This window comes from Pipra filicauda, unplaced genomic scaffold, assembly GCF_003945595.2.
Source record: "Pipra filicauda isolate LSUMZ 115617 unplaced genomic scaffold, ASM394559v2 scaffold41_size5083284_pilon, whole genome shotgun sequence".
NCBI classification, from domain to species: Eukaryota; Metazoa; Chordata; class Aves; order Passeriformes; family Pipridae; genus Pipra; species Pipra filicauda.
The window spans coordinates 2535592-2560259 of NW_024104554.1; the positions used below are offsets into that span (position 1 = coordinate 2535592).

General features: G+C 43.7%; 2 protein-coding genes across 12 annotated transcripts in view; one reads left to right on the forward strand and one right to left on the reverse strand.

Annotated features, from left to right (window-relative positions):
* Nucleotides 1-2323, reverse strand: part of DLGAP2 (DLG associated protein 2) — a 449538-nt gene extending 447215 nt beyond the window's left edge. For 5 of the 8 annotated variants that reach the window (XM_039385548.1, XM_039385553.1, XM_039385551.1 and 2 more), the window contains exon 1: nucleotides 2208-2322. In XM_039385548.1, the coding sequence (XP_039241482.1) occupies nucleotides 2208-2225 (18 nt within the window). In that variant the 5' untranslated portion in view covers nucleotides 2226-2322. Of the gene's footprint in view, nucleotides 1-2207 lie in introns of all 8 variants that reach the window. The other 3 variants (XM_027744792.2, XM_039385550.1, XM_039385558.1) reach the window with 2 other exon arrangements.
* A 743-nt stretch (nucleotides 2324-3066) lies between these two features.
* The window catches only part of ERICH1 (glutamate rich 1), a 93025-nt gene continuing 71423 nt past the window's right edge, over nucleotides 3067-24668 (forward strand). For 2 of the 4 annotated variants that reach the window (XR_005565095.1, XM_039385560.1), the window contains exons 1-2: nucleotides 3411-3710; nucleotides 17654-17848. Coding sequence is in view for 3 of the 4 variants with exons in the window: in XM_039385560.1 (XP_039241494.1) it covers nucleotides 3647-3710; nucleotides 17654-17848 (259 nt within the window). In the remaining variant the exon portion in view is untranslated. Of the gene's footprint in view, nucleotides 3711-17653; nucleotides 17849-24668 lie in introns of all 4 variants that reach the window. The other 2 variants (XM_039385559.1, XM_027744805.2) reach the window with 2 other exon arrangements.

Genomic DNA, 24668 nt, shown 5'->3' on the forward strand with positions numbered 1-24668 from the left:
TTTAGTTCATGTGTAACTGAACAAAGGCATAATAAATGCATTCTTTAACTTAGGAATATTATGTCAGATCACAGAGGGTCTGCCTAAAGCACTCAGAATTAAATCTCCAATGCATAACACTATAATTCATAAAACTATTAAACATTGTCTGAGTCCATTTTAACCACATACCAGACATTTTGAAAAGCATGCAAAATGATGGGGGAGGGAACAACCTTTCAAATATAAATTATAAGATCTGGTTGGCACTGTAAAAATAGCTACACACAGTAAAATTAAAACTTGCAGTTTTGAAAGAAGGTGTTTTGTGCAAACCATCTGGAAATGACTTGAAAGTATTGCTATACTGCTGAAAGCACAGAAATATAAAACTTGCTTCTCTTCCTATTTTACCTGTTTTCCAGATAAAACACAAAGATGAAAATGCAACTAGTCACAAACATGAAAGGCTGATGATACCTCAAACACATCTGCATTATAAAATAGTACCATCCCCTGCTCTACCCCAGAGTGGCTTTTTAAAACGTCCAGTACAACCAGTATACTCCCTTGACACATCCCGGAGTAAAAAGCATTCAGTTACTAAGACCCCACACGACATTTCTCTGTCGTCTGCACTTGGATCTGCACTCAGTCACATTGAGGTGCCCCTTGCTTGTCACAGGATGCCCACTTCCAGTCATCTACTACTTAATGGTTAGAGGTATCTAGTGTTGAAAATAGTGCTCCGCTTGTGATGCTACCCTGAAGCAGAGAGAAATAGTCACCAAACACTCCAGCACTGAGAAGGGCACTTGAGTTTCACAGCCTTGTTCTTGGGCTCACACCACCTAGAGTGACAGGAACACTTGGTCACCTTCTCAGGGCTTTAATTTGGAAGAGATTCAACTATCACCTGCTCCCAAGGCACATTAAGCCTGTGTAAGCCTGTGCCGTAAAGAAGCACAGTCGGAAACAAGCAATAGATTGTCACTGCAAATTAGAAACCTTCATAAGTTTGAGGGAAGTTGAGGCCGAAGCACTTATATACGGATTTATGGCTAAACGCCAAGCTGTACAGCACTGGCACCGCTGGTAGAACTGGGGCACCAGCAGCGGCAGGAACTAGGTTACGAAGGCGACAGAAAGCGGGGCCGTAAGAGAAAGCCCCTTTTCTGCACTTCCTGCTGGCCGGAGGGCTCTCCCCGCTCCCCTCCCCAGGACCGACCCGCACCGGCCCCACCGCATCGCACCGGGCCGGGCCGGCGGGGACCGCCCGCCCGAGGTGGCGGCTTTGCCAGTTCCGCTCCGGGAGGCGAGGCGGGCTGGGGCTCGCTGCGCTCCCGTATGATGCGGGGTCATCGTTTCATTTCTCCGGCAGACGGTGTTTCAAAGGACCGCGAAGACGCTCAGCCAACCTGCCCGCGAACGCCGCCCTCCCCGCGGCGAGAGCCACCGGCGATCGCCCCTGTGACCGAGGGCAGCGCGGCAGATGCGCCCGGCGCCCACCCCTGCGCTCGGGCTGCGCGCCCGCGGGCTCCTCCAGCCGCGCCGAGCCCCCCGCACCGCGGCGAGGCGGACGTGCGGGGAACGGGCGGGACGCACCTCGGAGGACTGGGACAAACCGGGAGGAGCAGCGCGGCCCCTCCGACGTACCCGCACCCTCCCCGGCGCGGCGGCCGGGAAAGGACAGGGGGGAGCGGTGCGGGCGGCGGTCCGCCGGCACCCCCGGCTGCCCGACTCCTCCTCGCGGGGCAGTCCCGAGGATCCTGCGCTGCCAAAATTTAAATCGCCGCCGGTACTGCGGTTCCCCGGGCGGCATCCCCGGTCCCGCCGCCCCCCTCGCCAGACCGGCTGCACGGAGGGTCCGTACGCCGTCCCTCCCCCGTCCCCCCCGCTCCGACTCCGGGCACCCCGCCGCGCAGCCGTTCTGCCTGGGCTGTGCCGACGCGAGACCCCCACCCGCCACGGCGACCCCCGCCCGGCCAGCGCGTCGCCGGAAAGCACCGGGGAGGGGGATGACAGCCCCACCGACGGCGCGGCCGGCGCGCCCTCGCCCCGCCGCCCGGGCTCCCGTGCCCGACGGTGGCGGTGCCAGCGCGGACCCGCGGCACCCGCACCCCCGGCTCCCGCCGCTGCCTGGGCGGAGGCGCCCCGCGGGGAGCCCGGCGCGCCCGCCGCCCCGACGGCGGCCCCTTCCCTTCCCGTCCCGTCCCCTCCCTCCCTACCTTTTTCAGCGCTGACATTCTAGTGCATTATTAACGCGGCGGGTGCGGGCTGCGGCGGGTCGGGGCTGAGGAGGCGCCGGGAGCGGGAGCCGCGGCGCGCGCCCAGCGTCCCCCCGGCGCCGCTCACCCGCCGGGGCCGCCGCGCGCCGCCCGCCCGCCCGCCGCGCGCCGCTCCCCGCGCGCCCCCCCAACCCGCGCGCCCCGCGCGCACCCCCGCCCTCGCTCCCGCGCGCGCGGCAAGGGCGCCCCCGCCGGCTCTGCGCAGCCGCGCGCCCCCTGCCGGAGCCCGCGCGCATTGCGCCGGGCGAGAGGGGGCGGGGCCACCCGCAGCGCTGGCACGCCCCGACGCAGCCTCCGCCAATGGCGCCGCGCCGATGCCCTGACGGACAGGCTCGGCAGCCAACGGGAAGGAAGGCTGACGGGGGCTGCGGGGGGCGGGGCGGGCGGCTCGGCGGGGCCGCGGGGCCATGGCAGAGAGCAGGAGGGAAGGTGAGGCCGCGCTGAGGGGGCGGAGGGGTCGGGGCTGCCGCGCTGCGCCCGGGGCTGGGCACGGAGGGAGCCGGGGGCGGCGGTGGCGGCAGCCCTGGGCGCGGCTGCCCTCGGCCCGGGCGCGTTCCGGAGCGGGAGCGGGCGGTGGGAAGCCGGGAGAGCCCGGCAGGGGGAAGGCCGGGGCGGTGGGTGCGCGGAGCCTCCGGGGCTGAGCACTCCCGAGCTCCTGCCCCGCACCCGCCGTGCCACGGAGGGTCCTGCTGCCGCCTGGTCCTGCCTGGGGCGCGGGGGAGAAGTAGCAAATCAAAATTGCTTTTTAATCACAAAGTATTTTAAGATAATACCTTTTTTCTCAGTATGCACATGCGTGTGTGCTTACTTGCTGTTAGTGACCATTTAACTTGGCTTATTTAAAGTGAATCAGCTCAGTTCTGAAATAACTATGGTACTGTGCTTGCAAAGAATAAAATAAAAGCCTTCTGCTTATCCAAGCAAAACTTCAGTCCATTCGGTTTATCTTTATGTTTTAGAAGACATGGCTTTGCTCAGGAAGAATGCAATAATAAAAACAGAGATGTTCTGTAAGTGATATTTCTTTCTTGAGGGGGATTGAGTAGAGCTGGACGCTCATCCTGTGGCTGGCTTTTGCGTTTTCAGACAGTTCCAGCATCCTGAAACTGGAATCCTTCATGAGAGGATAACAACTTGAGACTGAGACAGATCAGCTAGAGTTAGTGATTGAGCAATTTGCTGACTGTCACTAGTGATATTTTGAAGGAAATATAAATACAAAGTAGTGTTCTCTGTGTTTTAGATGCAGCTTTCTTGTGATAAATGGAGGAGTAGCTGTTTTGCTTCGAGACTTTGGAGATGTGAATTACAAATTGATGTCTTCTGGAAGAAAGTTAGAGGATTGGGAAGAGTGAGTTCATGCACTTGTAAATGAATGCATGGCTCTAGAGCTGAAAACGAGGGATCCAAATTCTAAAGCACTCAAATTGTGTAAAACCAAAGGTAAAATAAAGAACCACTTGTTTTGGTAGTGTGGCAGAGAAAGATGAAATGATCATGCTGAGTGACTGTCTTTACTGTGTAAAGTTAGAAATCATGCATGTTTTGTTCAGCAACTCTAAGGAGTGATGACTTAAGATTGAGAAGAAAATACAATGAGAAATACAAGGTTACCACATGCTCACCCAGGAGGAAATAACACAATTGGGAGAGTTTACAGCATGATCTGATCAGCCTCTGCAGCTGATAGCATATATGAAAACTGAAAGAAGGTTTAGATGCTTCTCTTTAAGGTTGGTTTTACTCCTGTCTGTAAAAGTAGGTTGAAGATGCTGAAGACAGACTTCTGTCTGCGTTACAAGTGAACAGTGAAGCTTTTTATTTTGTACTGGACCATAATACAGAATAAATGGGATGGTCAGCAGCTTATGGGTGGTGGATCTGATTGTCAGTGAGAAGAAAATAGCAGAAAGCCATAGTGCAGGCACTCCATTCTACCAGAAAAAGTGGGGCAGGTCTAACTGAGAAAGTGCATTTTTTTGAGTTTTGGGGTGCTTTTTGTTTTTTAGTTATTATGTACCAATAATTCATAACAGGGCTAAAGGTACAACTGTTATCATAATATGTATTACCAAAAAGATGACTGTTCTGTCCGGAACAGCTGAGTGCATAATTTGTAGCTGTTAAACATCATGAGTTGCATCTTTAAAGCAGTAGTCGTGATTCTGGAAAGTTTGTGCCACCCCAAAGAAACACTGTCATGGAGGGTTGTATATAGACTGAAGAGCAGAGTTAAGATATTGATGTAGGTGAGGTGTACATTGTCGACTATAACTGCAAGTAAGAAGTGATACAAAAGTTAGTGTGATGATCTAGGGGTACTACAGGACACTTCTTATTCTTCCTATTTGAGAGATTAAACTGGAAAGCAAATCTGGCTGATTAATAGTTGTCAGTAACAAATGGTTTTAAATAGAGTATTGCTTCGAGGACTGCTATTCCACCTCTTTCTGATGAATCAGATGGCTTGGGGCAGGATTGTTATGGGGGTTAAAATGAGATTGCAGTTCCTTAGTTTGGGGGGTTTGTTGGCCAAATCAGATATTTAACAACTTAATTCTTGCAGAAAAACACAACATTATTTTCATTTTTGTAATTGTTTCAAAGCAACGTATCTCTCAATAGAGATATGGAGGGGTTTGAAATACTTTTTTATTTTTGTTTTTTAAACTCAACATAATTTTTTAGAAAATAGTTTGAGGTTTTACTGGAAAAAAAGATCAGCACCTTTTTTTTTAAGGTCAATGTCTTTATTCACATATGCTTATCAGTAAGGGAAATATTAATTAGAAATGGAGTTTAATGGCTGACACTATTTTTTTTCTTCTGGGAGAGCCTGCTCCCCCTAAACAATTGGGGGTGTTGGTTTCAGTGACCAACGATTTATTACAGTTTACCAAGATATAAATTTTATTTGTATTGTAGTTGAATAAATCACAACTATCTGGTTTTTGTGATTAAATGTAGGAGTTGCACTGGAGTAAAAGTACTTGACTGTGCCATTAAAACCTGTTATGGAGGGAGGAAAAGGAAATGTTTAGCCCTTTTTGTTGCTGACTTCAATGTTGTGCCAGGATGAGAAAGGCCAGCATGATAATGAAAGAAGCAGAGATTATACATCCAATGGCTTTCTGTTTTGAAAGTCTGTGAGAGGAGCTCATCCTCACAGAGCACATGTGCAGAGCTACACATAATGTGGTCCTGAGGGTTCTGTATTTTGTGTGCATGGTTGCTTGGGTTTTTTAGGGGATGGAGAGTGTTAGTTTAAGGTCGGTTTCTTTTTAGAAATTTTACTTTGTAACAATTCTTACCTACTTTGCAGTGAGATAGGGTAGTCCACAAGTGATAGATGGGACTCTGTTTAAACATGCTAGGAGGATATATTTAAGAACAGGTGTATGTTGAGTGAGAAAATCCACTTTTATATCACTTGGTTGAGATAAAGACAGTTTAATAGGTAAAACAAAATCTGCACAAGCAAAGCAGAAGAAGGAAATAATTCACTACTTCCCATGGGCAGGCAGGTGTTCAGTTATCCCCGGGAAAGCAGGGCTCCATCACATGCAACAATGACTTGGAAAGACAAGCATCATCACACTGAATATCTCCTCCTTCTTCCCCCCAGCTTTATATGCCGAGTATGACAACGTATGGTATGGAATATTCCTTTGGTCAGTTGGGGTCGCTGTCCCAGATGTGTCCCCTCCCAATTTCTTGTGCACTCCCAGCCTCCTCTCTGGTGGGTGGGGTGAGGAGCAGAAAGGGCCTTTGGCACTGCTCAGCGATAATGAAAACATCCCTGTATTATCAACCTTTTTTTCAGCACAAATCCAAAACACAGCCCCATACCAGCTATTGTGAAGAAAATTAACTCTATCCCAGCCAAAACCGGCACAGATTCTTATGGCAATATGTGGTTTCTTATCTTTTCAGTTGTGTTTAGTTCAAAAGGTTGAAAACTGTTCTCAAGAAGTTTGGATTTCTGTGGGTTGCCTAATGTCTTAAATTAAAACTCCACAGATGAAAGAAAATAAAAATTCAGTTGCACTGAAACTTCCAGAACTTTGTCTTGATGGAATGTTTGGTATAATACCGATTTCTGTTATATGTATATGTGGGGACACTTGCAGAAGTTGCTGGATATTATGTTGAAATCAAATACTGAAATCACAGCAAACGGTGATATATATTTACTCCTTGAAGAAGGCTAGGTAGAAATTCAGTTGTATTTATATTTTGTATAATATAAGCATATGAAGATTCCTTTTAAATAACACTTAATAATGCACAATCTTGTTGGACTTTTGTCTATGCTCAGTGATACAGCACCTGCCAGTTTCATGGTTTGTTTTTTTAATCCTGGTATACTGAACTTCATTTTATCTTGCTTCCTCTCCTCATATGAAACTGTCTCTTTAAAATTTGCGGTTTTTTTCTCTTCGGTAATCTGAACTCTGAATGAGTTGGTTTTTTTGTGTTTGGCCCAGGACATGGTGGGCCCTCCTGGCTGCCAGGGCACACTGCTGACACAGTCTCGTGCAACTGTGGTTTACGGATGGCCCAGCTCTGAGTAACCAGAGTTATTACTACTACTAACAATAATAATCACCAAAGTTGAGATTTAGTAAAAGTGTGTGAGATATCTTTGGCTCTTTTGAGTGAGGTCTGTTTGATTGTGACAGGTAAAAACAAGATAATGGTGCAGTATGAGAAATATATTTTTAGGTTGTGTGGAAGATGATAGGCTCCACAAATTGAAATAACAGTGAAGATGCTCTGTTTTTCCAGGACTCCCGGGACTGCAGTAGCAGTACGCATTTTACACGGTTTCACTACAAGGCAGATGGGGTTATGAACAGCCAGAACAAAATCCTGATGTTCTCATTGTGCTTATGTAGCTTCTTATCATCTGTGTCATGTCAAGTTTATTAGATGTCTAGATTGCTTGTGGCTGCAATTAAGGTGGCCTACTGAGAGATCTCTAAAACCTTTGTTGAGACAGGATGGCACAATCTATTAGTCAGATTCTTATTGAACTACGCAGTCATGTAGAATTTGCTGACAGATGTAACACCAGTCTTACTGATTTGAAACTGCAGTTTGATACAGAGACCGTGCTTGGTGAACCTGAATCAGTTTCTTCTAAGCTAAGAAGAGAAAATAAATGTCTGCTTTATGTAGTGAATAACTTACTGGTTTGTATCTGCAATTGCTATGAAATGTGTTGGTCTGGATGCACACTGGTCAATCTTGGAGTGGTAAATCACTCTCCCATTGTGATAACTGCTTAATTTAGGTGAATACGTAAATGTGGGGTATGTAATCACTATATTCTTTTATTTTCGTACCTTTGAATCCTGCTGATGTGTGCTATATACTTAAATATAGCTCTTCAAAAGTTGCCTCAAAGATAGGAGAATTATATATTGCTGAGTTTTGAATAACCAAGTGGGTTTCCATGTTTTATAAAAATTAGTGCTAAGTAAAAAGATAAATAGAGCCACATTTTATCAGCTACTACCTTAGAGCACAAAACTGGAGTTTTTTTCCTCTGTGGTTCTTGAACCTGTAATAAATAATAAGGCAGGAGTAAAAATTTGGCAATTAGCATCTAATTTTAATGTCTGATGGGTTGTTGAACACTACTAGATGCTGTTTCAGTGAGAATAATCTCAGTGTCTGAGACAAACCTTGATATTGTGAAGTTAGTATTACACACTAGATTTAAAATGGTAGTATCTAAGCTTCTTGTGCAGCTCCCCATGATGTGTTGGTTAGCAACCATACAAGATGTAGACAGCTGATACCTAGTAGTTCAGGCACAGAATTCATATGACCTTAGATACAACTAAATCCTTCTATCACTCCTCAACATCAGCTGACCCAGGTGATAATAGCCTGTGGGGGAAATGGGATGAACAATCTTTGTTCAAAAAAAGTGATCTCTTGAAGGCAGATAGTTGAAAGTAAGGTGTATGAGGCTGAGAGGCTGCCTTCCAGATCAAGAGACTTCAGAATCAAGGTTTCTAACTTGCAGGGAGATCTTCGCAGGAAATGTAATATAGATGAGACAATGTAATATAGGATTCCATAATATACTAAGAAAACGGTGCAAGACTGAAAAAACTCAGGATTTTCAAATGTGAGTAGCAAACATGCTGTGAGTGTTTTATGCCAAAGGTGATTAAGCACTGGAAAAAAAACCCTGCTATGAACTACTGCGTTCCTCCATTTATTGAAGGACCTCTAGAGTCTTTTGAAGTATATTAACAGTATTGAGGCAGAACTTGTTGAGTCTGAGTAGGTAGGTGTGTAAAACTGCTCCTTCCAGTCATTCAGACAAGAGAGCATAGTGCTTTTTCTGGCCATAAGTTGCAAGTGAATTCTACTCTGAAATCTGAAGCTGAAAAATTACTTGATGTCTTCCTCAAGAAAGGATGCCATAGAATAACAGTGCTATTTGGAAATAAGGACTATAAATTCATAGATAGAGTCAGTTAAGTCTGAAGTATGAAGACTAAAGGTGTTGTAAATGATCTGCAGAATGGCATCCTCTTTGACCAAACACAAGATCTTGTAAGATGTTAGCTTCTGTGTTTGTTTTCAAGAGCGTTTTTCATGAGACGGTTAGCTTCAGCCTGACTTTTCTGCTGCATATCTTGCAGTCCTTGCTTTTATTGTTTTTATGTCCTTTAGCTACTGTTATAAGAGCCTGTTATCATAGCTTCGCCTGCAGGATAAGGACTGCTTGCAGACTGGGAACCCAAAGCAAAATACTGTCAAATTGGAGACTTTCCATTCCTCTGTACACAAAAACTGTACTTTCACCACAGGTAGAATTCTGTATATTTCACTATTTTTTCCCCCTCATTTGAAAAAAATCAGTTTTGTTATTCTCATAACAGTGCTACAGTGCTTTGCTTTGGTTTGGTGAAATGGAATTACATCACTCTTGGCAAAACTGACCTTGCTCGTTGCAGGAATGTTACATTTTCTGTTTCTTCCTCCCAACCTGAACAAGAGCATCCCTTCTTAGGTACTAGATACACCCTTACAATGATCTGAACTGTTGGGCTATGCACGATGTAATTGCATGTCACTGCATCATTCTTTTCTACATATCCCTGTGTAGCTTGAATGGTTTTGGAAATAGGAAAGTCATATAAAAATGAGGGGGAGTGGGAAAACAATACCCTGTTAAGGTGCCATGGAATGTTTTGTTGTAGTTAATTACTCTCTTTCTTCTTTGGCTTTAATCTGTTGGTAGTTGCTGAACTGGTATCCCAAATCTGGGAATCCCAAATATTCTCTGCAGCTAAGTGATCTCTACTCAAAGGGGTTTGAAGTTAATGTTTAAATAGCCACTCATTTCCCTTGGGGCTAGAATGTGCTGTTTGCTTGCACACACATATAGGTTCTCTTGACTTAATTCAAACCTCTGATCTCTACCATTTCTAGCAATGCTTTGGGGGTTTTGAGCTTTCAGCTGATACCTTTTTGGTTTTACTTGTACAGTTTTGGCTGTGGGACTTTGTGGTTGGAGGTTTTGGTTTTGTCTGAGAGCGATGTGTGTGTGGCTTTTCTTGTATTGTGAAATTCAGGTCAAGGTTAATAAATTTAATTACTCTTGGAGATCCTGTGTATTGATTTCCATTTACTGTAACAGGAGCTTGTACTCACTGCCTGGTCATCTGTTCTGAGTACATCTTGGACACCCAGAGGTTCATGGGCAGAACTGGTGTTTTATGTACACAAAGTCTGGAGCAGTGTCTGATCTGTAGGCAGAGTATGATACCTTGCATTCCATGAGGCATCATAACTACAAACCAAATTTTGCCCCAGTATCTGAAGTACAAATTAGATGCCTTTGTCTTTTTGAGGCTTACAGAGCCATGACCCAAGAATCACTGTGTTAGCCCAAACAAATACAGAATGAAGACTTTTGTTCATCAGTTTGGCCAGTTGAGCAACTCCTTCAGAAAGAATCCAGAAGACCTGAACTATGAAACTCCATCCTGAACAGTTAAAGGACAAGTAAGCTTTGTGGGGAATGGTTTATTGGAATGGATAGTAGCTCCTAGCCTGAAGTTATCATCAGTCTTTCACCTGCTAGTTGGTAAGAATGGCAGTCTGGATAATATTTTCTGTATGTAGCAGTCTCTTAAAATGCTTTTACACTCTGTTGCTCTCGGTTCTGATAAATGCAGGCATATCTTTTTCAAGAGTCACTCTTTTTCAAGCGGTCCCCTTGAGCATCTCTGGTCAAGGAGTTGACTGTCCAGCCCTGATCCAGGCAATGATTTAGATGAGGGCATTGAGTCCAACATCAGCAAATTTGCAGATGACATTAAGCTGGGGGGGAGTGTCGATCAACTGGAAGGCAGGAGGGCTCTGCAGAGGGACCTGGACAGGCTGGAGACTTGGACTGATTCCAACGAGATGAGGTTCAACAAGGCCAAGTGCCGGGTCCTCCACTTTGGCCACAACAGTCCCATGCAGTGCTACGGGCTGGGGGCAGAGTGGCTGGAGAGCAGCCAGGCAGAGAGGGACCTGGGAGTTTGGATTGACAGGAAGCTGAACATGAGCCAGCAGTGTGCCCAGGTGGCCAAGAAGGCCAATGGCATCCTGGCCTGGATCAGGAACAGTGTGGCCAACAGGTCCAGGGAAGTGATTCTTTCCCTTTACTCAGCGCTGGCGAGGCCACACCTGGAGTGCTGTGTCCAGCTCTGGGCCCCTCAGTTCAGAAAGGATATTGAGGTGCTGGAGCAGGTCCGGAGAAGAGCAACAAGGCTGGTTAAGAGACTTGAGCACAAGTCCTGTGAGGAGAGGCTGAGGAAACTGAGGTTGTTCAGCCTGGAGAAGAGGAGGCTCAGGGGAGACCTCATCACTCTCTACAACTCCCTGAAAGGAGGTTGTAGCCGGGTGGGGGTTGGTCTCTTCTCCCAAGCAGCTATCAGTAAGACAAGAGGGTGTGGTCTTAAGCTGTGCCAAGGGAGTTTTAGGTTAGATGTTAGGAAGAAATTCTTTACAGAGAGGGTAATCAGGCATTGGAATGGGCTGCCCAGAGAGGTGGTAGATTCTCCATCCCTGGAGCTTTTTAAGATGAGACTGGATGTGGCACTTAGTGCCATGGTCTAGTAACCACAGTGGTAGTGGATCAAGGGTTGGACTTGATGATCTCAGAGGTCCCTTCCAACCCAGCTGATTCTATGATTCTATGATTGTTATACCCAACTAGGCAAGGTCCTAAGCAATCTGCTCTAGTTGATCCTACTCTGAGCATTAGGATCAGACTAGATGATGACCAGAGATCCCTTACAACCTTAACGGTTTTGTGATTTTTATGACCATTCTATAAAGTAACTGTCCTGTCGTGACCTTCATAGGAGATATGGTACTTGCATAATAAAAAGAGACTTCAAGGATTTAAATCCATTTGAATATTGGACAGTAATTCTGCAAGAGATGAACTGAACATTTTAATGAAGCCTTGTCCATATGTTCTGCGTGTGGATTATCATTCTGTCTCCTCTTTCTGTCCTCTTCCGTTCTGCTGTACTATCTTTTCTTCTGCTTTAGCAAAAATAGCATATTAGCACATCTTACATGGGATGATTTCAGAAGAAATTCCTGATTCATCCATTTTTGGAAAGCTGTTTGTAGGAGACAGAGAGAGAGAGAGACACCAAGTAGGACAACTTTCAAGCTTCACGGAGGTCTAATGTGTTCAGTGCTCTTGATGCCATTTATTTTGTTCTTGCTGCCCAATTTCAACTTGAGTAGGCAGGAGGCAACCAACTGAGAAACATGGTAGGGGTGCTTACAGTATGTACCCCATGGTAGGGGTGCTTACAGGTGCAGTACAGTATGGCTACAGCAAGTAGCCAAAAGTATGTGACAAGCAGTCTCCATAGAAATGGTTTTGAGGAAACTGTTACCTCCTACACTCAGCTGGACAGGAACTGTTCTGATGTTGTTCAGAACATAATTTGTTTAGTTATTCAGCATGCTTTTTTGTACAGTCTCTAGTCTTAACTGAGTTGTAAGTCATGCTAAGTCATGTTGTCAGCCTCAGGAGAACATTCATAAATCTGCGCTGCTATCCAGTGTGTGTTCATGGATAGTCTGCTAATGTACATAATATGAATTAAATCAAGGCATCAATTTAATACAGAGATGCCAAAAATGCATTTATTTGAAGGAGTCTCTTTACTCTTCTTGCAAAATTGTAATAGAAAGATCACGGATGTTCACAGTTTGTATCAGTAGCCAGTATGTGTTCTGCACTGTATTTCTTGGACTTACACTTTGCTGTATTTATGTGATGTCAAGCTGCAGAGTCCTGGTGCTTTTTCAGTTCTCTGATGTATTTGTATTTCACTATTGCCAGACATGTGTTGTCAAGAATTAGCCATAGAACTAGCTTGGTACCTATTGCAGCTTGTTCTCATGTCTGAAAATACTGGCTTTTTTTTGTCACAGAGTAATTTCTGAAAAGATACGTGTTCTGATTTTGTTTCAGCTCATTGCACAGTAGGAATATTCAGTGTTTTCAGTTACAGGCTCGGTATTTTGATAGGGTTGCATGTTTTCAGCTGGAAATTGATTTTTTTTTTGCTTTTAAAATTAAATTTAAAGCTTAATCAGAATTGAAAGACCACATAAACCTCTACAAGTCCTCCATCAGTTATGCTGACTGGAAAACAACAGCAACAAATAACCATATGGTTATGTCTTGGCTATGCTATGCATATAATGAGAGCAAGTCTTACTCCATTTTGAAACTCTTAATAGGTAGCGGATATCTGGTAGCAGATATTTTTGCTTGAATTTTCTTTATTGCTAATTTTCTGGTAAGAGGTAGTTATTTTTAAGGGTCTAAGTAATTCTTACCAAGTGGACTGATCTCTGGTACTGTATAGTGCCAAAGACATCAGGTTAAGAAGAGTTTTTGAATAGGGAAGAACTGCTCTATAGCATCAAGCAAGACCAACCTCCTGTTGTTAAGGCAGTGCTCATGGATATCACATGATACCTTTTTTAAGTAATTGCAGCAATAAAACCCTGAGGGGAGAGCTTCCTCTGTCATCTGAAAAATATTTTGTTAGCTCTGAGACTCTTAACTGCAAAGCACAGTGCTGCTTTGGAGCATGTAAAGCTGCTGACTCTGGAAGGATAGGTATTCCTCAGAGCCTAATTTCCTTGTTCACTAATACGCAGGACCAGTTTATTCAAAAAGTTTTGGGCTGCAGGCATATTTTTATTTTTCATTCTGGCTAGAATATCCTTAGGATTCCAAATAGTTCAAACTAAATCAGTCAGTTTTTTCAGCGCTTTCTGATGATTCTGTGTTCTCCTGAGGAAGGGGTACTGCTGGGATACATTGCTTCCCGCTGTCTTCAGAAGGCTTGAAATACATCAAGTTCTGAAAGAGGACCTTGTCATGCCTAGGAGTCACCATTGCTCACTTCCATTCTGTTGTGGTTATTGGGAATTACTGGTTATCTTAAGAGATGACTTGTGTCAGTGCTGAGCTGCACTGACACAGGTGTGTAAACTTTGCAGGCAGTAAAGAACTCTCTCTGCACCTAGCTGCTTCTCCCAGTGTCTGCTGAAAACTCCAGCCATATGGATACTGCTCTGGTGAAGTAAATCCATCACTGTTACTGATCTAGATTTTTCTTTCTGAGAAAAAAATTTTTATGAAAGAATACTCTCCTTGATATTCATACCCTCCAAAGGCAGGCATTGTTTCAGCTTCCTTTCTCAGGCAGAGGTATTCAAGATGGGGAGAGTTCCCCATGGGAATGAGAAGGAACGAGTGTATCATGACAGGTCTCATCTTGCTTTCTGAAGCAATGCTAATGTGTGTATGAGTAAAGTCCCCCTATTTTAAAAAAGGAAAGGAAAAAGAGTGATGTAATTTGGAGAGGGGGGGCAGACAGTGGGGATAACTGAACAGATGACTAGAGAAATCAGATTTCAAGATGGGGAGCATAAAATCAACTGTAGCTATGAGGAGGCTGGCTCTTCTCAGCAGACTTGTAGAAAATGTTTCCATAGATTCATTAGTATGTCAATAATAATTTGCTTTGAAAGAACAGCTTCCTCGGTACAAATGCTCGAATGTTAATTTGTGTACTAGTTATGGCTGTGCGAGAGTTAATTTTCTTCATAACAGCTCCCGTGGTGCTGTGTTTTCTGTATTTGTGGTGAAAATAGTGTTGATAACACGGGGATGTTTTCATTATTGCTGAGCAGTGCTTACACGGAGTCAAGGCCTTTTCTGCTGCTCGCCCCACCCCAGCGAGGAGGCTGGGAGTGTGCAAGGAGTTGGGAGGGGACACAGCTGGGACAGCTGACCCCGACTGACCCTAGGGGTATCCCTCACCATATGACATCATGCTCAGCATATAAAGCTGGGGGAAGAAGGAGGAAGGGAGGGATGTTCAGAGTGATGGTGTTTGTCTTCCCAAGTCAACTTAGCTCATGGTGGAGCCCTGCTTTCCTGGGGATGACTGAACACCTGCCTGCAAATGGGAGTTGGTGAATGAATTCCTTGGTTTGCTTGTGTGTATGACTTTTGCTTTACCTGTTAAACTGTCTTTATCTCAACCCATGAGTGGTCTCCAATCTATCTTTCTGATTCTTTCACCCATTCCATGTGGGGGCAGTGAGTGAACAGCTGTAGGGGAACTTGCTGCCTATCAGCGTTAAACCACGGCATTTAGTAACGGCTCTACTGGAGTTTGGTAAAATGCTGTAGTGTTAGTAACAGCACTTGGGGAAAGGATCCAGGATAAACCACTTGGATAACTTGCTTTAGAGTCAGAGATCTGCAAAGAGCAATTTACTTTTTCTTATCGCACTGCTTATTTCTGTCTGATTTCTCTAGTTGAGGGCAATTGTGGATTTTTGTCTTTCTAGCTGTAGAGTAACCTGGCAAGGGAACCTTATGAAAAGACAGAGTCACTTGTTTGTGTCTGTCTTTCTAGGAACAGTAGTCTTAACCCATAACAAAGCATTCTAACCCATAGTTAGACATTTACATGACAGATGAAGCATAGTTGCTGTCATGGTTTGAGATAGCCCCAAAATCCAATTCCCTAGCTCCATTTCCCCTCCCACATCTCAACCTAATGTGAGATGGGTTTTTCCAGACAAAACACACCAGACTCAAAGTGGGGGAAAGGGAATATATTACAATGACTGTACAAATAAATACCATATCACATTATACACACGATCACAACTATCTCTACCATGACATATAGTATTTACAATGGATCAGATCTCTTCTCCCCTCCAAATAAAAGTCCAGGAGGGAAAGAAGGACAGATCCCTTCCAGTCCTTAAGCAGCAGCATCTTCTAAGGCAGCAGGTTCTCCTCATCTCATGCATGCAGCAGCTGTGGCTGGCTTTCTGCCAGCACTCATGAGGGAGGTATCCAAGCTCCCTCGGCCCCTTGACGCAGGCAAAGGGGTCTTCCGTGGGCTTCGTAACCCCAGACAAGGTCGTTTCACCACGGTCATATCACGAAGACATGGGGGGGGTCTTCGTGACGGTCTGGTATCTCCAGGAGACTCAGGCTCTTTGCAGGGCCTCTGTGCCCTGCCTTCAGGCTGCCACCGTGGCAGCAGTGCGAGGGGGGAGCCAAGGTCGACTCCCCCCGCATTCCATCTGGCCGTCCCGGTCCAGCTCCGGGACGTCTCTTGAGCTTCTTAGCTCCTCTCTCTCTCTCTGGTGCTGCATGTCCAAAACTGCTCTCCAAAATAGGAGTCCATCTATTCCTCCTTTCTCGGAGGTCTCAAAGGAGTTTGGGGGGATCTGGTATCAGTCTTACCCCCAGAACTCTGTCTCTCAGCTGTTGACTCTCTTTTTCCCGGCTCTCCTTCCAGGAGTTCTTTCTGCGGTGCTGCATGTTTCTGTTGCTTCTCCAGTTCAGTTCTTATCTGTCCTGGCTCTCTGCCACCGTTTCTCTGGTCAGTGTCGGCTGCTGCTCTGTGCCCATGGAGAAAACATCTCCCGGCATAACTACAGGCACCTAGCCCAGCTTTATGCTGTTCCAGGTCCCTGCAGCCCCTGCTGGGGGCTGGGGGCCAAAGCCCCCCTGAGGGGCTCCGAGCCCCTTCCTCGTGGCTCTACAACATGGCCACCTCTCCAACCAACAAACTACAACTCTGTCTCTTCCGGTGCTTGTTGGTATGTTGACATTTTTGCAGGAGCGCCCATTGGGCAAAACTTCCAGGGGTTTCCACCCCTTGGGGTCTACCACTTTTCTTAGCCTCTGGGGGAAAACAAAGTCCAAACCACTACAGTTGCCAAGGCATATGTGGAGGTACAGTTTGTCTATCAAAGACTTGATGTTCAAGGATGAAGGTGATTTTTTTTAAGTTGTGAAGTAATTTATTCATGAGCTGTGTGATGATAATGTGTTTCAGCTAAGCTGCAGTAGGAACTGTTCTTACAACAATATAAGTCGTTTTCTCTTGGCAGAAGTATTTATTATGAATCTGCACCAAGTTGCTTGTATAGTGTCCAAAAAATGTATATTAAATTTAGAGTTGGAGTTTAGATAAGATGTTTTTCTCCAAATCTCTCTTTTCTCACCCCCCCATCCCACAATATCTTCTTGATCATGTAGAATTCATGAAACTAGGGATTTTTTTGCAATAGATAAAAACTTTCTTAGTATTACTTTATATTTTAGTATAACATGTCTTCTAAAGTGATTGAAATATACACGTACCCGTAAGAAGATGTTTTTGTTGATGGGTGGATTATTTGCATCTATTTCTGTAATCAAATGATGCTTGTATTTGAGTAACTAGTAGCAGATTGTCAGTGTCGTCAGAAAGAGGCCCATAAGAAGAAGAGGCATATAAGAATACTGCTAATTCTGTAGAAATAATTGGGTTACCATGTGTTTCTGCTGCTGTCTACTTCTAATTTTTCTATATAATTAAATAGTTGTAGCTTACTGATTTTAATAAGTAATTCAATTGCAGTGCCTCTGTGCCAGAAGAGACCTGCATTTTGAGCAGCCTTATAACACTTGTATAGGAAGGTACTTGTTTTAAAAATTAATTTGTGTTTAGTTTGTAAATCTACTGTATTAATTTATTGCCAAAATGTAGTCAAATAGAAGACTTCAAATGTAACCTTGCTAGTGAACTCTGGGGCTTTAAATTGGCTTTTCTGAGTTGGGTTTAGAATTTATATATATTATTTTCAGTTGTGCCTGTGAGAGGTAGGGACTAGTGAAGACCATTGCATGGAATATGAGGGAAAATATATATCAATTAATTGTTGGGGGGTTTTAAGTCTTAAAATATCTTTAAAACACTGCATTTTTTCATGTTTAAGAAAGTTTTCTTACCCTACAGTGTTCTTGGCAAAATTACTGAAACGACTCTATGGTGAAACTTCATCATCTTCTCCTGTGCATACTTCAAATAGAGAAGAGGAGGTGGTTCTTGGAAATCTGGGATCAAAATCCAAAGAAAAGAATTTGGGTAATGTTCAGACTTCATCAGCAGATGCTAGCACATCAACTGATACACCCTGCAAATCATTTCAAGGTGAGACTATCCTTTTTCTGATTATATGCTTTTAAATATAACTGCTTTATTTCAGAACAGTATAGTATGTACTTTTTTCATCTATTGATACCAACAGATGAATCTGAATACCAGTGCTTCTGGTACTTAATACCTAGAACACTCGAGGTCAGTGCTAAGTCCTGTGAAAACCAAGAAATAGTCTTGGTGTATAAGCATGAATGCAACATTTAGCAGGAGCAAATGTGAAACTTCAGTGTAAGCTATAACTGTCTTTGGTGTAATGTTTGTTGAATGATAATAAAATTACTTACCCTGGTACAGCTCTGCTCAGTTGTTAAGAGATACACCCAAAGATTGGTGAGAATACATGATCCAGCACTTCCTCCTGCCCTCATATTGCAACAGAAACCCCATGGGGAACACAAACGCAACAGAAGGCAAATATCAATTCAGAGACTATGTTAGTACCTTGCTAAAGAGAATTATTTTGTGTGTGTTTATGCAGTGAACATGGCACATGAGTATTTGTACAGGTAAGTAAAGGTCCTTTTTCCAACGAGTTGCTGAATGTGAACAGTGTGCCAAAAGATGGAGTTGGAAAATGAAGTAACTGTGGTATTACTTTTGGGTGAAGGAGTCTGTGCACAGATACAGGAGTGTGAATTGCTTTGTATTCGTCTAAAACCAAATTTTCCATTACTAGAAGGTTGCTAAACTAACTTGAAGTAAAAAGATATGTTTCCCAAGAGTATAAAAACTTTCTCCAGGGGAGATGGTCATGTAGACTTTTTACTTGCAAATGAGGAAGAACTGACAGTGGATATGGTCTGGAGGGGGAGAGTAAAGTCCACAAAGAAGTGAGCAGAATGAATAGTAGGATTAGGGCCCTGTGCTACATAATAACAGATGTTTGTCTTGTTCAAGGCTCTGCTTGGTAGGATTAAATGGAAGACTAGTTTGAACTGCAAAGGAGTTCTCAAGCGCTGGTTGATCTTCAAGAATAACCTCTCAGAGCACAAGAATGGCTCATTTTGACATGCAGAAAACTAAGCAAGTATGGCAGGATGCCTGACTTGAGCTCAGATGTGTCTGGGAGCAGCAAGAGGAAAGAAAGTAAGGGAAGGCTAGATGGGACAAGGCAGGCATGGGAGCCGTGTCATCACTGTGAAAGCAGTCCCACAGTGCCTGAAAAAGAAGAGCAGAACATGTCTGGTAACAGTAACCAGGTTCAACCAACAGTCCAGTGACACCAGACACCAGGCAAGTCAGTAATGACAAGGCAGGCCTGAGGTCAAGCCAGTGTGTCAAGTCTGTCAGTCAGGGTGTGCATCAGTTGGGCTGTGTGCCCAGGCACAGGCATGACTTCAGTCTGGCTGAAGCTGGGAACTGCTTAAAAGCTTTCATAAGCAACTCTTTCTTCATAACAATCTGGATCAACAGCTGTGTGATATCTGAGAGCTGCCTGTAAGTGCAGGCTGCTACACTCCTGAGAGGGAGCTCTGGACCCTTATACAGAGAAGGTGAAAGCAGGTATTGGCTACTGAAGAGCCATCTAAAGATGCTGCCCAAGTGTGCTGTGATGGAGTTAGGAAGGCCAAAGCTCAGCTCAAAGGGATGTGGGGTGAATCTCATGAGGGATGTGGGAAGAAACAAGAAGGGTGGGGATAACAACTGGAAGACTAAAGAAGATGTGGACCCACTGCTTAATGGGCAAGGGACTAGTGACAGAAGACAAGTAAAAGACCGAGGTACTTAGTGCCTTTTTTTTGCCTGGTAAGACTTGTCTTCCTGCTTCCCGGGCCCCTGAGCCTAATGATAAAGCCTATGGAAGTGAAGAATTGTCCACAGTAGACAGTGACAGCTGAGGAGTAGTTAACTCAGTTGTGCAATTGCATGCCAGTGGGACTAAGACTTGTGCATCCAGGGATGCTGACTGATGTCATTGTGAGACTGGTTTCTATCCTCTTTGAGAAGTCATCACCATTGGGAGGTTCCTCAGTGACTGCAAAAGGCAAACACCATGGCCATTTTCAAAAACAGAGTCTAGAAAAGTGAGCCTGTTAGGGACTGAATCCTTCTGGAAGCTCTTTCCCGGCATGTGAAGGACAAAAAGGAAATTGGAAACAGTAAGTCTTGTTTTACCAGAGGCAGGTTGTGCAAACCAGTTGCCTTCTATGCTGACATGACTGGCTTGTAGATAGGCAGGGTCTGTGGTGTGGTCTCCTGTAGCATTCTTACAGCTACCAAAGTGGGATGTCAGCTGGGTAAGTGAACGCAAGTAAAAGGCTCAAAGGATGATAATCAGCAGTGCAAAACTTGAAAGATGGCCATGTGCTAGTGATATACCTTATTAATTACCAATTAATACTAGAGTGCAGTCCTTTATCTGATGTGGTAACCAGCAACACAGGCTGGGGGTACCTAACTGGAAGCAGCTCCACAGAAGAGGACCTTGGGGTTCTGGTGGGTGCCCAGTTGAGTCAGCATTGCATCCTTGTCACACAGGCAACTGATGACATACTGTGCTGCATTAGCAGTGTAGCCAGCACTTTGGAGGAAGTGATCGTTCCTGTTGTGAGACCACACTGGAGCAGCATTTGTGAGTTCATACTGTCCTGTGACTAGCGGGCTCCTCAGTAAAAGAAAGGTAGTGACAGAGTAGAGGGAGTCCACCGAAGGGCACAGTAATGACTAATGACCGGGGAGCCAGATGACACTGTGGATGAGGAGAGACAGAGAACTGAGTTTCGGTCTTAAGATGGAAATTTCATTAGTTCAACTACCAAATGGGAAGGGAGAATATAGAGAAGACTGATCTGTGCACTTTTTGGAAGTCCTCAGTGGCAGGAGAAGGGATGCCAAAGAAGTTGTGGTAAGAATAATTCCAGTTGGACAGGGGAGGGAATGCGGCTTTGGGGGTGACCAAACACTGGGAATGGGCTGCCCAAAGAGAGTTTTGGTATCCCTGTCCTTGAAAGAGCCAAAAACAACAGCATACTAGAAAACTTTTACTGGGGCTTGGACTAATGACCTCCAGAAGTCTTTTCAACATATATCAGTCTAGAAATCTGTGTTACTGTTTTTTGGTTCGGTTTTGATTTTCTTTTGTTGGTGGTTTTTTTGTTTGTTTTCTTTTTTTTTTGGTTTTGGTTTTGGTTTTGGTTTTTTCATTTAAAAAGAAAGAAAAGTCCCCCACCCAATATGTAATAAGGATGGCTAGTAACAGGTTGACTTTCTCACATGTCCCTTTGGTAGAATTTGCTTTCAAAGGTTGTGTAGCTGTTGTCCTGTATTGCATCCCTACTGTAATAGACGATTGCATGGAAATTTCACCTTCTGCAGTTCCATTTGTTTGACACACATTTTGATTTTTTAGATCAGTACTTCTGGTACTTCTTTTGTGTAGACAGTAATGAGAGGCATATTTTCAAAAGGCTGATAAAACATTAAACTTACTCTTTACAATGGTATGTGATAGCATTGCGAACTAATTGTCCTTTCAAAATAGGTAACAGGCTCTGTGATGAAGTTGTGCTAAATAAGCATGAATATGAAGTAATTTCTTAAACTAATACTGCTTTCATTTGTAGTAAATCTATACCATTCCTTATAAATTATAACGGCCAGTCTTCGCGAGCGAAGATTTGGGAAAGGTCATTAACCCTTCCAGCCTGCGCAGTGGATTTTTAGGTGAGACACAGCGTGCGCTGAACTGAGCCCACCCTTTAGTCCTGAGGTTCATCTGCCGGGGCCGAGCAAAGCTTGGACAGTGGCAGTGAGGTCCCCAGGATGTAGGTTTGTTTAGAGTGACCTTCTCTTAGGTGGATTGCCTTCCACGGCTGACGAGCTCCACCTGCCCAGGGGGCCGGGAATTGAACCCGGGTCGCAGCGGTGAGAGTCAGACACTCTAACCTTATAAATTACGGCCTGCCCAAACTCCCACTGAAGTGGGAGGTGAGGGGGAGAATTTATTTGACCTTGTGATTTTTAACTCCTCTGATTGTTTATGCCTGATTCCTAATGCAGTGTTCTTCAAGGTAATGAAATGAAAGGTTTTAGTTCAGAATCCTAATATGGGTAAAATATAGATCATGGGATAGGGAACATGGAGCAAAAAGAACAGGGCCATATTTAGGATTTTCACAGCAAAGCAACAAAGCTGTTTTTGAAATTAACAGCAAACTGTAACTGAGCTTGCTTTCTGTTAGAGGCATGCAAATGCTGCAGTAGTATAGAAAGGGTTCTGCCTTGACTGATGTTCAACAAATAAGTACTTAAAAAAAAGCCTTGAAGGGGGTTGAAGTAATAAACTCATGGGAAAAAAGATAAATCAGTTACCCATCTGTGAAACCAACAGACAACCATTCTTTTCTGGTTGTGATTTTATTTAAATTTAAGGAGCTCTTGCATTTACATCTTGTGATTTTATGACATTGAACACTGAAAGTACATCTTTAGTGATAGGCTAGAAGATTTGAGCTATAAACCGTCTGACCTCAGTGAAGGAAAAACATAAAGGCATTGGTTGAACATTTTGATCATAAACTATTTTAAGTTACTTCTTACTTACAGATCAAAGGTTATAGGTGTAACTACAAAACAGCTGATGATGTCAGTAGCAGTAGTCTAGGATGGGTAATTGAAAGCAACAATGGAAAATGAGGGAATTTTTTTTTGTAGATATAAACTCTTTTCTAGTTTGAAAGTGATTATTTCAGTGCTGCAAAATACTACTGGAAAAAAATGTAGTGTCAGTAAGAAGTTGAGGATTTCTCTAAAAAGCTGACTTAGTCTTAACTATTTTCTAGCATTAAATAACAGGTTTTACTATAAAACTCATCACAACATTCTATTTGCCTTTAACAGTTACTTTCAGATTGTGAAAATACCATTACCAATTTGTCTGAGCTAAACTACCACTACCCTCCCCCCAGCCAGATTCTGATCTTTACTGGAATGCATTTCCAGCATTGCCTTAAATGCCTGCATCTTGAAGCATAATAGAGACATGCCCATAAAATTTAAAGATCATACTTTCATATCCTGTAAATATTTGCATTTACATCCTTTTTTTTGAGATCAAGTTGAACTTGAGATGAACTTGATAGAATACCAGGACACTTTTAATGTTGGTCCTCATATAATTTTTGAAGATTAATAATTTACTGTGAGAAAGGGTCATCCCATAAAGCTCTTCCCATAGTTCTGGAGCTAAAGTTTACAATGAGACCCAGAATAACTGGAGATGGGAGGCAAATTCTGAGGGACACCTTCCTTTGTGACTATAGTGTAATCTTCTGAATGCTATTTGTGCTTTCCTTAGGAAGGTGGTAGTTCTGTTAGGGATGGAGGAATAGTGGAAGTGTCAAGCTTCTTCTTAATCCCAAAGAAGGAAAGAAGTCACTTATTGTTTCTTTTTTTTTGAAGTGCTTAAGGAAAAACCCAACAAACCTGAACATATGCCTGTGGCCAGAATTTCCATTCTAGGGCACAGTAAGATGTACCATCCCTTTGGATTCTAGGTGTATTAAATCAGACTTTTTCCCCCTCTTTTACCAAAATTCTCAGTGAGAAAATGAACGTAACCAAAGTAGGAATTCCTATCCCCCAGGACAATTAGGTAAGACTTCTAACCATTTCTTTCCTAGAGGAACTTGATCTTTCCATTGCAAGAACTATATTTTTTAACTTCAGAAGATGTAATAAAAAAGTTTTTTCTTGCTTCAGCATAAAATTAAAGAGGGTCTAGATGGCAATCTTTATTACCTTAAACCATTTAAAAGTTACACACACATAATGAACCTGAGCCTTATGGCAGGCAAAGTGGTAAAGAGAGCAAATGAAAAGGTGAAAGCTCCTACAAATAAGAGAACATTTTCCCTATGCTTGCAAATACGCTTCCAAATGCTGTATTAAAAATACTTAAAAACTTGCTGTATCACAAAAAAAAAGGTGTCTGGCAAAAGACTGAGCATTTCAAAATACACATTGCACACTTGGATATGGGTTTTGACTAAACTTTGTCACAAGGATAGGTTTTGTTTGTTTCTGACCCTTGTTAGAGCAGGATCTACTTGCAACAAGGATTAATTTAATGAAAAATGTTTCTCATGAGGTCTGCAGTTCTGTAATTTCTTTACTTTTTGTTGATATTTTAAAACCTCACTAATTATTTTTAATAGCTTTATATTCAGAGTAGACATGCATGCTTCTACCTAGAGATTTGGTAATTGTGGAATTGGCTTTTTCACAGAATCACAGAATGGGTCAGATTGGAAGGGACCACAGTGGATCATCATCTGGTCTGACCTCCCTGCTCAAGCAGGGTCATCCTAGAACACATTGCACAGAATTGCATCCAGATGATTCCTGGATATCTTCAGTGAGGGAGACTCCACAACCTCTTTGGGCAATCTGTTCCAGTGCTCAGTCACCTGCACAGTAAAGAAGTTCTTCCTCGTATTTGGGTGGAACTTCCTGTGCATCAGTTTCTGGCTGTTGCCTCATGTCCTGGTGGTTGGCATCACCGACAAGAGCCTGACTCCATCCTCTTGGCTCCCCTGCTTTAGACACTTACATATACGTAGCTGAGGTCCTCTCTCAGATCTCTTCTCAAGGCTGAATAGGCCCAGCTCCCTCAGCCTTCACTCATAAGAGGAAACGGCCTCCTTAGTCTCAGACCTTTTTCTTGGTACAAATGATAACTACTTTTTAAAGGACTTGGGATTTACTGATCAGTGTTTAGCAGCTTCCTTATAAAAATGGAAATTTCAGAGTTGCTGAAGAAGGATAATTGCATTCAAGTGAAATGTAGTGTTCAGTTTGTCTGTATAAAGCA